The sequence below is a fragment of the Humulus lupulus genome, chromosome 4 (genome assembly GCF_963169125.1).
Source record: "Humulus lupulus chromosome 4, drHumLupu1.1, whole genome shotgun sequence".
Classification (NCBI taxonomy): domain Eukaryota; kingdom Viridiplantae; phylum Streptophyta; class Magnoliopsida; order Rosales; family Cannabaceae; genus Humulus; species Humulus lupulus.
In genome coordinates this window covers 35,095,315-35,110,475 of record NC_084796.1, presented here as the reverse complement: position 1 = coordinate 35,110,475, position 15,161 = coordinate 35,095,315, and the positions used below count along the sequence as shown (strand labels likewise).

General features: G+C 36.8%; 1 protein-coding gene across 8 annotated transcripts in view; it reads right to left on the bottom strand.

Annotated features, from left to right (window-relative positions):
* Positions 1-15,161, bottom strand: part of LOC133830320 (serine/threonine-protein kinase ATM) — an 86,993-nt gene that overhangs the window by 9,786 nt on the left and 62,046 nt on the right. For all 8 annotated transcript variants that reach the window (XR_009891991.1, XM_062260281.1, XM_062260280.1 and 5 more), the window contains 5 exons: positions 12,723-12,789; positions 12,569-12,643; positions 11,688-11,810; positions 10,996-11,160; positions 10,810-10,908 (listed from right to left, as the gene is read on the bottom strand). Coding sequence is in view for 7 of the 8 variants with exons in the window: in XM_062260281.1 (XP_062116265.1) it covers positions 10,810-10,908; positions 10,996-11,160; positions 11,688-11,810; positions 12,569-12,643; positions 12,723-12,789 (529 nt within the window). In the remaining variant the exon portion in view is untranslated. The remainder of the gene's footprint in view (positions 1-10,809; positions 10,909-10,995; positions 11,161-11,687; positions 11,811-12,568; positions 12,644-12,722; positions 12,790-15,161) is intronic.

Genomic DNA, 15,161 nt, shown 5'->3' with positions numbered 1-15,161 from the left:
ACATAATAGGAAATAAACTATCATATTTTTACAAAAAATATTGTACAAGGTATAATAAAAGTCAAGGGATTATACTACTTTATTACCCTCTTATTTGCTTCAATATAAATTTATACCACTCTCGTTTAGTTAATATCAAAACACTACATTTTATCTGACAAATCAGCATAAAAAACATCATTGGGCATAATTTTGTTTAAATTTGTTTTCAGTATTATAGTTTATGGATTAAAAAAAGAGATAGAGGAAATCCTGGATTAAAGTTTTTAAATCAACTTACTTCATTTATATCTGTCAAATTTCTATTCAAAATGGTCATTTTAAAATTTACGCACTTAACAATTCCCTCTTGTTTTTTGAACAAGAAACGGGATAGAATACAAACAAATCAAAGGAAACCTGCTATCTTAAAATCAGAGAGCAAGAACCTGAGAGCAACAGAACCGCTAACAAAAACAAAGAAAAATAGGCACAAAACCAAGAAAACTAAAATACAAATATTATTTAATAAATAAAATTCCAATCTCTTAGCCAAGCCGAGAAAGGAATGTAACCAAAATGCTTGTCATTATGCAGCCACAGTGCCAATGTGAGCTTAACCAGATCCCACAGTCTATCTATGTCTTTCTCTTTGTCGTCAAAAATTTCACTCTTTATGCATAATAATCTCTATTATAACAAAACAATACCATCACTATTAACTATTTCATTTTGATGCTAAACATTCTCCATCTATCCAAAATACCACTCCCATTTTTCCACCCAATTTTTTTTAACTCATTTCTCTCTCTACACTCTCGGTTTCTCTCTCTCTCACTCACTCTCTCACAAGAAACCTCGAAATCTCGTCGAACCCAACCCCCGTCGAGCCCCAACCTTCGTCGAGCCCAATTCCCGTTGAGCATCTCAGGCGACCCATCTCCCCCATCTCACCTAACTCCATTGACCTCCATCTACCCGAGACCCACGACGACATATTTCTTTCGAATTTGAGACCGACGACGTTGATTTCCTCCCACGGCGACAATCAAATGTTAGATCTCGAACCCAACTCCATTTTTAAGTGAAATGCATGTTGAATCTATGGGTTTTGTGGGTTTTTTTTTTCTGGGTTTGAACCAATGGCTTGATAGGTTCGATGGTAGCTCGATGGGGTATATGGTTAAGCTCAATAGGAGCTTGATGGGGTGTATGGTTAAGCTCGATAGGAGCTCGATGGGGTATATGGTTAGGCTCGATAGGTCAGTAATTGGTTAGGCTCGATGGGGTCTATGGTAGGCTCGATAGGAGCTCGATGTGGTATACAATTAGGCTCGATGGGGTATATGGTTAGGCTTGATAGGAGCACGATGGAGTATATGGTTAGGCTCGATGGGGTCTATGGTTAGAGTCGACAAGATCGATAGGCTCGATAGGATATCGATATAAGCTCGATAGAACATGAATTGTTTAGGCTCGATGGGGTCTATGGTTAGGCTCGATAAGCTCGATAGGAGCTCGATGGTTCTGATTAAGGCAGATTATGATTTTTCTCGAAGTTAGCTCAATATGAGCTCGAGATCTTAACAGAACCCACATCATCTACCTTTTATCGAGTCCCTATCGAGAAACAACTAAACCAAATAGTCAAGGGTCCAATCGAACCCCTATCGAGTTCCTATCGAGCACCATCGAGAAATGAATGCTATACCTATCGAGCTATCGTCGAGCCACTATCAAGCAGCATCGAGCTCACAACTTAATCGTCTTCTACATAGTATCAAGCCCCTATCGAGTTGTTATCGAGCAAAACTGTTGCAGAAAACTCAGAAAAACACAGACCGCAAAATCTCTCTAACAAACCCAAAAAACACACCTATACAGACTCATATCTATTCAAAATAGCCAAAAAAAAGTAAACAAATAGTACCCAACACAAAAAAATGAACAATCTTCTTACTCGTGGTTTTTCTCCTCCAAAATCCCTCAAAATGGATGTTGCCTTTGATATTGGGATCTTTACAGAGACAATAGAGATGGCTAACAACGATTTCAGCAGGAAATTTGGAACTCACTGTGGGTTTTGGTGAGGGTTTCATGAGAGAGGAAGAGAGGGTTTTGATCTTCTTGATATAATGGGAGGGGTATTTTGGGTAGATGAAGAATGTTTAGCATCAAAATGAAAGAGTTAATAGTGGTGGTATTTTTTGGTAATAGTAGAGACTATTAAGCATAAAAAGTGAAATTTCCCTTTCTGAACTTGCTTGAAATACATTAGGAAATGCACAAGCTAGAGATTCCTCCTCCAACCAAATATCTTCCCAAAATCTAATGTTTCTCCCATTACCCACCTTGAAAATCACCAACTTTACGTACTCTTCATAACATCATAACATGAGGCAATTCCTTTCCAAGGGCTTCTAGAAGTCTTGTTGTTGCCCATTTTAGTATTCCCTTGTTCTCGTGCAGGCCATATTTACTTTTGATCACCTTATACCACAACGAGAATCTTTCTCTTGGGAATTTCCATTACCATTTCACAAGGAAGGATTTATTTCTCAAAGATAATTTGCCCATACCCAAACTACCACAACTCTAGGGTTTACATACTGTTTCCCATGAAAGTAGGTGCTCTCCTCTCCCTAAATCCCCTCCCCAAAGAAAGTTTCTACCACTAACAAAGGGTCTTTAAATATTGAAAGGTAATAAATAAGCAATGAAGATAACACTAATTGAATCAAGGTCAGCCTACAGCCTTTGGACAAATAGGCATGTTTCCAACCTTCTAGCCTTCTGGAAACTTTCCTTATAATTGGCTCCCAAAAGCTTACCTTGTTAGGGTTATCTCCCAAAGGCAATCCCAAATATTTCATTGGCCATTAACCCATCAAACATCCAATAGCCTCTGCCTTGGAGATCAGCCACCCCTCATCCACGTTCAGCCCCAATAAATTACTTTTAGACACTAATCTTGAGGCCTGACAAAGCACTAAAAGCTTGTAAAATTTTCACCAAATTTTGTAAGTACTCATCTTATGCTTCAAGGAAAAAAAGTCATCTACAAATTGTAAATGAGATACTTCCACCTTATCTCTACCCACTCTAAATCCTCGAAGTAGCTCTGCTTCTCATATTAGAAAGGTGATAGGGGATCCCCTTGTCTTAAGCCCCTTGAACCCCTAAATTTTTCTCTTGGTCTCCCGTTGATGAAGATTGAATAAGACACTGATGATAAACAACCCATTATCCAACCTCTCCATTTTCTACCAAATTTCTTTTTCTCTAGCAGTCTAAGAAATTTCATTACACTATCATACGCCTTTTCGAAGTCAACTTTAAAGACCACTCCTTCCTTTTTCCTTTGTTTATACTCCTCCACAACTTCATTCTCACGAACAACATCTAAAATTTGCCTACCAACTACAAAGGCCCCTTGAGTCTCTACAATTGTCTCTTCCAAAACATCCCTAAGCCTGATGGAAAACACTTTAGCAATAATCTTATAGAGGCTAGACACTAAACTTATTAATCTAAAATATTTTACCCTGCAAGAATTCACTTTTTTGGTATCAGGCAAAGAAAAGTAGCATTGGTAACTCCATTAATTACTCCAGTTTCTGCAAACTCCTCAAAAACTTCCATCAATTCGTTTTTCAAAGTTTTCCAATTCTCCTTATAAAAAGCTAAAGTGAACCCATCAGGTCCTGGTGCTTTATCCCCATCACAATCAAAAACTACTTGCCTGACTTCTTCCTCAAAGGGTCTCTCAAGCCGTTTCGCCACCAAAGGTGATAACCCATTCCAATTCAATCCTTCAAAACGTCTAAAAGAGCTCTGACTGGAGTTGAAAAACATTTTTTAGAAGTTCACTATTTCATTTTCAATGTCTTGATCTGACTCTAAAATAGAATTATCTTACCTCTCTATTCTAGAGATAAAATTCTTTGTTTTTTCTAGCACTTAGAAGACTATGAAAAAGCCTAGAATTTCCATCTCCATCCGTGGCCCACTAAAATTTGGATTTGATTCTTATTATTTTTTTTGTATTTTTTCATCTATACAGTAGGTATATATTTATAGGGTTTATACAACTCATACCCTTAATTACAAAATAAAATACAATAAACACACCTAAGTACAAATCCTACAAATAAGGAAACTAAGATATAACAACTATAATCAAATCATATGATTTGATTTCCTATATTATCTGTCAACACTCCCCTCAAGCTGGACTATAGATATTGATGAGTCCAAGCTTGTTTACCAGGAAATCAAATACTTGTTCTGATAACCCTTTTGTGAGAATATCATCCAACTGATCTGTTTGGAGATATTTAACGGTGATAATTCCTCCATCAATCTTCTCCTTAATAAAGTGACGATCCACTTCACGTGTTTAGTTCTGTCATGATGTATAGGGTTTATGGGCAATACTGATGGTAGAATGATTATCACAATAAAGCTGAATAAGGGCTTCATACTCAATCTTCAACTCCTCTAATAGGCGTTTGATCCATATTGCTTCACACACTCCATGGGCCATGACTATATTTTGCTTCTGCATTGCTTCTAGCAATCAATGTTTGCTTCTTACTTCGCCATGTTACCACATTGCCCCATACCACTGTACAATACCCAGATGTAGACTTTCTATCGTTAACTAACCCAGCCCTACATCTGTGAACTCTTCAACTTTTCTTTCAGTTGTCTTTTGGAAGAAAAGACCTTTCCCTAGAGTTTGCTTAAGATACCTTAGAATTTTATATATTGCATTGAGATGTCCTTGACACGGATCATGCATATATTGACTGTGACAAGACTTACTGTGAAGGCGATATCTGGTCTGGTGTGTGAGAGGTAGATTAGCCTTCCTACTAGCTGTTGGTACCTTCCTTTCTCAACTGGATTTCCTTCAAACATCCTCTTTTTGTCTCCTAGCTCAATTGGAGTTTTGCTTGACTTACTTCCAAGCATAACTGTCTCCTTTAGAAGATCAAGAGTATATTTTCTTTGGGACACATAAATACCCTTTGAACTTGACTTCGAATCTTTTGCCAACATTTCTTTAATCAAATCTCTTCGGTGTTGTTACCAGTGACAATTAAGTCATCAACATACACAATTAGCACTGACATTTTTCCCTTCCCGGAGTGTTTAATAAACAGAGTATGATCAGTCTGACCTTGCATGTAACCAAGTTCCTTGACTACTTTCAGAAATCGGTTGAACCATGCTCAAGGAAATTGTTTCATGCCATAGAGAGACTTGTTTAGCTTGCAGACTTTAGTTGTATCGGGAGATTTTTCAAAACTCAGGGGCCAACTCATATACTTCTTCTAATTCACCATTCAAGAATACATTCTTCACATCAAGGTGATGCAACTCCCATTCCAGGTTAACCACAAGCGAGAGTAATACTCTTACAGTGTTGAGTTTGGCAACTAGAGCAAAAGTTTGTGTAATCAATTTCGTAGGTTTGAGTAAAATCCTTGGCAACTAATCGAGCTTAGTACCTCTCAATAGATCCATTAGCATTGTATTTAGCGATAAACACCCATTTGCACCCTATCACCTTCTTTCCTGGTGGCAATTTTACTAATTCCCAAGTTCCATTCTGTTACAAGTGCTCTCATCTCTTCAAGAACTATTGTTTTTCATTGAGTACCAATGCTTCACCAATATTCCTAGGGATCACAACATCTGATAGACCAAAGGTAAAAGCTTTAAATGGTGATGACAATTTTGAATAAGAAATAAATTGTGAAATAGGGTGTTGAGAGCAAGATCTAGTTCAATTTCTTAATGCAATATGAATATCTAGATTAGATGGAGGTTTAGAGGGTAGAGTTCCTGGATCTTTTGAAAGCAGTGAATCTACCACCAGATTGGGCTCGACTGTGATGAGGATTCATGACTTGTTTATTCCTTCTAGAATACACTCGTAGTTCAATTTGTAGGTCTTGAGGAGAAGAAGGTCCATCTTCGTGAGAGGGTTGATGTTCAGGCTCAGAAAACATCGGAGATTTTTCAGGCTCAGGAGAAGAGAAAGGAGTGATTTCAGGCTCAGAAACTATCGGAGAGATTTCAAGCTCAGAAGAAGAGAATGGAGTGTTTTTAGGCTTAGGAGAGAGAGGCGGGGATAGAGGTAATTCTAACCCCCACGACCATTGAGCTTCTTGCTCGTGATGATTATGATACTCCCCCTGAAGCGAGGTGGGAGTGAAGGAGTGTTTTCGAAGAAGGTGACATCACGTGAGGTATATGATTTTCTGGTTAGAGGACAATAGCATCGATAGCCTTTTTGTGTAGGAGAATAACCCAAAAACGTTGTCTTAATGGCTTTAGGATCAAGTTTACCCCTATTTTGGGAGTGAATGTGAATAAAAGAAGTACAACCAAAAACTTTGATTGGCAGAGTATTTTTGGACACATGAGGATACAGAGTTTGAAAAACAAAACATGGTGTCTTGAACTAAAGGGGTCAATTGGGAAGGCGATTAATGAGATAAGAAGCAGTGAGGACAGCATCGCCCCAAAGATATTGTGGAACATGCATAGTAAACATGAGAGCACGGGCAACTTCTAATAGGTGATGATTTTTCCACTCAGCCACCCCATTTTGTTGTGGTGTATCCACATAAGAACTTTGATGAATACTCCCATGATGAAGGAGAAAGGGACTAAGAGTAGTATTGAAATATTCAATATCATTGTTAGTACGAAGTGTCCGAATAAATGTTTGAAACTGCGTTCGGATCATATGATGGATGTTTTGAAAAACTTGACCAGCTTCAGACTTATGTTTAAGCAGATAAACCCAAGTGATGCGTGTGTGATCATCAATGAATGTAATGAACCAACGCTTACCATGAGAAGTAGTGACTTTTGAGGGACCCCAAATGTCACTATGAATAAGAGAGAAATGACTGGAAGGTGCATACATTTTTTAGGAAAGGAAACCCATGTATGTTTGGCAAATTGACATATATCACATTGAAAATCAGCAACTATTTTGTGAATAAACAAAGATGGAAATAATTGTTTTAAATATAAAAACTTGAATGCCCTAGTCGATAATGACATAACATAATTGTTCGAGAAGTTAAATCATAATCAAATCTTGAAACATAGGAATTAGAAATAGAACTTGAATCCAAACTAAGTAGAAAATGTTGCTCTTTTATTTGAAGCTGCCCATCAAAGAAATAAAGTCTGTCAACAATCCTAGCACTGCCAATCGTCCTCCCCTATGATAGATCCTGAAATTGAAAAGAATTTGACACAAATTTAGCAAGACAGTGATTATGGACAGAGATTAAATTACATTTCAAGGAGGGTACATAAAGAACTGATTTAAGATGTAAATCAGCAGACAATGTAATGGTGTCAATTCATACAATAGGAGAGTAAGAGCCATCTACGATTTTGACACTAGATTTAGTGGAACATGGACAATAAGAATCAAACAAGTGAGATAAACCTGTCATGTGATCAGTTGCACCGGAATCGATTATCCATGGTGTTTGGAAAACAGAATAAAAATTACCAGAGTGTGCAACAGAGGTACTATGAGAGTCGGGAACAAACTTGGATTTTATGGAAGATGGAGTAAGGATTGTGGGCCTGGGCTTGAGAGAGGCAATGTTGGGCCTGAGTTTGGGCTTGGAATTGGGCAGGCCCATTGCTTTGGGAAGACTTCTTCATTTGACATCTTAGGGCTTCGAGGCTTCAGAGAGGCCGCTGGACAGTTGAGGAAACCCACTGGCACTCGAGCGACTGGAGGAGGCGCCTACAAATGGTTGCCGAGACCTGCGACTGGAGGAAACTTGCGACAGAGATGCCGAGAGGACTGTGCGACTAGGACTATCGAGGAGGGAGACTTCAATTCGTGCGACTGTAACTAGAGGATGTCGAACACCTGCGACGGGAAGAGATCTGCAACGGCGACATGCAACTGTAAATGAAGGAGGCCTGCGTCGGGAAGAGATCGGCGACTGAGATTTGCCAAGGAGGCCGCTTGGTACAAATTCTGGGACTGAATACTTTCAAGAATGTCGCCTAGAACACCATAAAAAAATGGAGGTTTTCCGGTGAACTGCCAGATCCGACCATAAAGAATTTCGGTATGCAAAAAATAATTGTGTATTTTTTCATCTATGCAGTAGGTATATTTATAGGGCTTATACAACTCATACCCTTAATTACATAATAAAATACAATAAACACAATTAAGTACAAACCCTAGAAATAAGGAAACTAAGAAATAACAACTATAATCAAATCATATGATTGAATTTCCTATTATCCGTCAACACCTTATCTCGTTCTTTTTTTAAGTTTTGGTTCCAATTTCCCCCAAGCTCCAAATTGTCCAGCTCTTGAATTCCTCTTTCCAAGGCTTGTTTGAAGTGTATTTTGTTTCCCATGACTATTCTACTCCATGATCTCAGGAACTCCTATACATAGGCCAACTTCTGCATAAATTTGAACCCATTCCTACCTGAAACCCTTGCATCCCTCTTCCATTTATCAAGATCAACCTTGAAAGTCTTCTGTTTTAGCCAAATGTTATCAAACCTAAATGGAACTAGACCCCAATGAGGAATTGTGTCCAAAATTACTGGACAGTGATCAGAAACTGCCCTAACCTCCAACACTAGTCTTGCAAACTGAAAATTTTCTGCCCACCAATTTGAAAACAGAAATCTTTCCAGCCTACTACAAATGGAGAATTCTCTAAAGTTGGACCAAGTAAACTGCCCATTATACAGTTTAGGATCATGCAGTAAAAGTTCACCAATCAAAGCATTAAATGTCTTCATGCTTCTAGTGTTTGTATTGCTGTTTAACTTCTCTACTACATTTCTCACCACGTTCAAGTCTCCTCCCAAGCACCACTTCTTTCCACATATGTTGTACAGCCCAACCAATACATCCCAAAAAAGATCTCTACCATGATGATTACATGGCCCATACACTCGTTGAAACTTGTGCCTGAACACCGACAATTTCTAATTTCCCCAAGTCATTGCCACCTTCTTCACCCGTAATTTATGTATCCTCATTCTTCTTTCCAAAAAATTCTAAACCACTTTGTGCCATAAAGTCCATGGAATCGATATTTTCTATCATTTAATCTAAAAAAAATCAATGATAACATAGATCCCTTGCAGGGTAAGTCCAATGTTTCAGGAATGTATTTCTTCTTATCTCCCTTAAACTTCAGCCAGGCATGGTTAAGTTCTATTGTGTCTTTATCTACATCCACAAGCCCTCCACAAAAAGAACCTATAACTTTGAATACATGGATATTCCACATATCCAAAGGTAGACCTTCCACTCCTACCCAACCATATCCACACTCAATCTTTCTAACTTAGGATTGAGTCTGGTGATTCCATGGCACAAAGCAAATTGTGGTGACTGCCGGTATATGAGTTCTCTCCATTCCTTCTAGCCATTGTTTCTCCTCTTCGCTAGAGCACCATAGAATTGCTCTATCAACAAATAAAAAGCACACCTCCACTCTTCTTCTGAGAAGACCTTGTATCCCATAGCTTACTGCCTCCCAAGGTGTATTACCTTCTAATCTAAAGACCAGAACCGTCAAATTCCAATCTTTTTTCTTCTGCACAACTTTGATAAACTTTGGATATTTGTTCATCTTCCCATTATCTTCAAGAAACTTATCTTTAATCTTATTAACTCCTGCCAATTTGATCTCTTTCGGTAGACACTTCTGAAAAGACATTAATCTTTTGTCGTTCAGTCCCTTGCTGACTACTTCCGCCCATGATATTTGCCGAGTCTTCATAGCAAAAGGTTTCTTAGGAACAAAATGAGAAGTGTTGGTAAACTGCCTCCCTTGAAATCTTTTCTTGCTAATAATATTGTCAAGACAATCTTCAAGATTCTTCTACCCCTGCAAATTATCTTCCGATGATATTTCTGAACACACCATTACTTAAAGTAGAAATCTTTAAAAAGCTTCCTCTTCTGTTTTGAAAAACTTCAATCCACAGACTCATTGATCAGTTTCTAAAAAGCCTCTTAAAGTTCAAAACCATCACAGTTTTGAGTAATTTTCCTAATGATTGAAACAACCAATATGTTGCGTCTAACAAGACTAGGATCTCATACCCTGATAATCTAGTCCTCTTTGCGATTATGAATGCTTCTCCATCGATGGAAAGTGTTAACAAAAACACCTTATGAGTAATCCTAAAGCTCCAATATTTCTTACTATTTTGCCCATAACCAGTGGGATTATGGAAATTTTCTACACCATGACCAGTGGAATCATGGCTGACTCTTGAGCCAAAACCATGGCCAGAAGAGCCATGGAGATGCTGATTCATCTCACAGATTCTCTCTCTAACTTTTTCTCTCTATCCCCCTATTATATAAAAATCACTATATTTCTTATAAAATCCATTTCTAATTCCCTCTTGTCTTGCTCAAAACACATTAAAAGATAGGTATAATCATTAATATAATGGGAAAACAATTCGAGTCTTGTAGGAAATGGAAAAAGCTCTCTATCTTAAACTTTTCAACAAAGTAGAAGAAAAATACTCGCACCAACTACATACAACATGGAAATACAAGATTAGGGAAAGTAGCTTTCCTTGTGGGTTTGATGCAACTATTTTAATGCACCAACACAAAACACAAGCCAATAGGGAAAAAAAACTTAGAACCAATACACAATGTTAGTTTATTAAGATGCAATCTACTATGCAATGTTAAAAAAGAGGGGGGTAACATAGGTCATATAGCTCAAACCAGCAACCCTAAAAAGATATAGAAAGAGAAGAGCTTTTGTACCCTTCCAAGCCAATAGAAGGTTGAATATTGCTCTCGTGATTCCACGCTGAGGAGCTTGTGCTCATGCAAGAATGCAGTGGCTTGAGAAAATCTAGAACCCTATCAAATGAACAGGAACAAAAGTATATTAAGGCATCATAAAATGGGGTTCAGATCAGTTTTCCTAACATTGAAATGCTTCCATACCTTACGAAGAGTAGATGCCGATTGCAAAAGATGTTGCATTGTAGAATCTTTACAGCCTAAGATCTGAAGTAGAACTCGTCTGAATGCTATAAACGGTTCTATCAAATTCATATGTAGGTGTGCTTGTTCCAAAATGGAGCTCCAATCTCTGTTCAGCCACGACAACTAATTGAATTTTCAAAACATATGTTAGTCAAAACGATATATGTGCTAACACGAAATTTTGATGCCAAGATTACAACATAGAATTATGTCACATCACAAATATTACCTAGAAAGACACTAAAGTAAATTCGATTAGAATTAGAACTTATTACAAATGTCAATTCACTAAATTTGGCTATCCACAAACTATACAGTATATCATTAAATTGAAAGTTGTTCAGTCCAGACCAGAAAACAAAAGGCAAAATTATCCACCTAAAGAATTTGTGTTTACATTTAATTTGTTCAAGTAACCTCCTTAGGTAATAAACTCAGCTATCCACCCTACAAAGTTCCTTAAATTTACCTTGAATTCGTAAAAGCCAAAAATATGATACATAGAAGGAAAAAAGATGATAAAGATACGCACTTCTTTTTCCATTTATCACAATGATCGGTTCCCACATTTTCTGAGTGATTCTCACGCAAAAGATGTAGGAAGCACTTGCCATGCATTATCAGAAACTGACTTATGAAAACTTGATTACCTGATCCACAGTTGGAATTACAGGTTCTGAAATCACTTTTTGCTTTTCTGAAGAGAATTTTAATCCTTCAGAAAGAGATTCTCTCCATCGTAAATCCCAAGCAATACCAAGATGATAAAGAATCTGCATACATTACAGAAGAACGTTGAAACAAAAGCAGAAATAATTTATTGTGTATCTGAATAAAAAGTACAATAATTAAGAGCTATAAACCTAGAATATGACAACAAATTTGAACATATCGTTCCGTAAGGATTAAAAGTAATCTAATAAATTAAATACAGCGAATAATAAATCTTAATTTTATCTAAGTGATCATATTTGAATGTTGGAAGGAAAAATAAAATAAAAAAATTCTAAAGTAAATTAAGATTAGCTTGGAAAAACACAAGATATTAACAATTTAATATAACATGAGGTCTTAGTTCTTATGGAATTATATGGTTTCAGAAGGTTAGATAAATAACGAAGTTGAATCATATAAGTGCAACAAGAGAAAAGTGACTTATTAGTAGCATTTAGTGATATATTTCTGCCTCAATTGAGATGAATAGCCGTGATACTCTGATAGCTCAGCTGGGAATCTTTTGCTTAGTAACTAGAAAACATGAGTTTTCTTATTCTAATATGATAACCTAACAATGATTTCTGGTTATGTTGCAGCCATTGTTCATATTTGCTAATATCTTCCATCTATTCAAATAGAATCCAAATCTAGAAACTAGTATCACTGACGAGGGCATATTATATTAGGATTCCACTTATTTTTAAAAAGCATATTGCATGGGTAGTCGTAACGAATGCATACTTAAAAAATTAGTTTGTCGTGCTGGAATTAGTGAACACCTTAAGAAGCATGGCAAGCTAGGTAAAGCAAGTACCTGAAGTTTAATAACTGATGAGAAGATGTGTTCAGTGCTCTCCTCACTTGCATGAGAAACAGACCACACGAGTTCCTAATTATTTTAAGGCATAAGTAAACTTCTAGATAATTCAAATTCCTGCAGAAAGCGACAAAAGCAAGACAAAAAGCACCTGCTTTGATTCTTTTAGCTTTCTATGGAAATCATTAGAACCTCCCTCTTGCAATGCTGACAAACAGCTGTTTCAAGAAATATAGAACCAAAGATGTATGATATAGCCAATGAATTACATGCATGGTATTTCTCTTTAAAATTGATGTTGTAAAACTATCTTTTAAATTTCCTAGGATACAATTATAGCAAGTGACCATGTGTATAGTATACACAGGCATGGTATTTGATGCAGCGGGTTGGAAAGGGTAACCAAATGCTCATGCCAAATCTATGGCAAACAAAGGGGAAACCCCCAAATAGGGAGAATATTCTCTCAAGACTCAATTTCAATATATCAATAATCAATAATGTCCCGTTACATTTCCACCCATAAGCTTATACAGCCCATTAACATATCTGACATCATGATAAAATAAATCACATAAAAGAAATAAACTGAAAAATTAGACAAATCTAGAATAAAGACATCTCATATTATTCTCACTACATCATTCACCCTCTCCATGAAAGAACTCGACCTCGAGTTTATTTTGTGAGAATGATAGACTCCAACTAAGAAATCCCTTCAAAGTTCATTCCAAATCCAAAGTGAGATCATAGTAACTAAAGAATAAAATGAGAGAAGATTTGAAGCTATTTTTCTTGTATATTTTATCAATACTAGGTATGCCCTTTTATAGGGACTGTACAGAATAATCACAATAAATGTCAAAAAATAAAAATCTTATAAATAAGGAAACTTATATACAATAAAAGACTACAGCTATCACATTTAAAAACTACAGCTAATATTGCATATCTTTGTAATTTTATTTCTTGGCTGTCAATAGTAACAATTCAACAAAATGAGAAGAAATTCCATGCCATCCACCTTTGTCGTTGCTTTGCCCTTGCAGTACCAAATTATTCATAGACAAACTTAATATCAAATCATTCTTGCTTTGCATCAATATATTCTTCTTGAAGGCCTTCATTTTCCGTCAACGAATCAAACTCAATTGTGGTAGTCAAGGCAATAGTCGCAAATAAATTACACAAAGAAAGCAAGCACATCTTATCACAAATTTTTTCCTTCAATCCACTAAGAAACTCATCGCCATATTCCAATAGTAATCGTTCCCCTTGCCTACAATTGTGGTATTTTTCAAATAAAATTGAATCAAAATTAGGAAGAAGAAATAACTCACCCAAAAGTTGTTTCATCACTGTCCAACTAAGCACCGACTCTGCATTCTTTCTTTCTTTGATGTACTAATCGACTCCAACGAGCTTGGGCGAGACCTCTTAATTTTAAAATCACTAATGGGTTTTTTCTATGCTCCTCAATTTCAACTTGGTCAAAATAGAGTTCCACAATTTCTAACCAATGAATTCTTCAAGACACTCATTATGTCCATTAAAAGGTGAATTTTCCAAAGAACATGATAATTGAGTTGATAAAGGAGTTTAGTTTATCATTTTCTTAGAAACATTGGTAATTCTGAGTTGTGCTAAGCTGAATTGTTTGGTCACATTGGTTCTAGTTTGGAGCAAAAGAAGATTTAATGTGATGTGGGAAAGGGGGCCTTAAAATTGGAAAAGGAGGGCTGGTAGTGAGTTGCTCTGGTGTTGGGCTAATAATTAAGTGGGCCTTGCTAGAGATAAGAGAGTTGTGGCCCAATTGAATTTCATCAACCCTAACACCCTCTGTGTTCATGCACAGCAGGCAACACACCTGAAGATATCAAGCTCCTTCTGCCACCATGGACGTCGTTTGGGCCACATGGATTGCACCTGCACCGTCAGCGGAACCAGATTGCACAGGGTCGCACGCACCATTGTAATCTTCTTGTCTAGTTGTCTTTGTCGTAGAGAGCAAAAAACTCAGAGGTAAAAATCTGTTACATTATTTTGATAGGATTAGGGCCTTTTAAATAGGCAAATACACGGTATATGACATCTGTCAATATTCTACAAAATATTCTAGACCATTCTAATCCCTAAAAATCAGGAACAAAAATATCTAAACTAGGAAACAAATATTTCGAATTCCTCAAGGGAATGACCGAATACAATCGAGGAAATATATTACAAATACTTTCTATAATTCCAAATCTTTGTTGATTTGGTTCAAATTTTCAACACTCCCCCTCGAGCTACACAGAAAATATCTTTCACGGACAGCTTACCAATTAAGTTCGAATTGCTTGGTTGGTAATCCTTTAGTGAGAATGTCTGCAATCTAATCTGTAGCGGGAACATAAGGCAAACAGATGAATCCGTTCTCCAATTTTTCTTTCATAAAATGTTTGTTAATTTCCACATGTTTGGTTCGATCACGAAGAACTGGATTGTGAGCTATTAAGATAGTTGATTTGTTAGGGATAATTGTGGCAAAAGTACCCAATGTTTGGGTTTTGTACGCGGCATAGACCCAATGTTTATTTTTAGTGGCAAA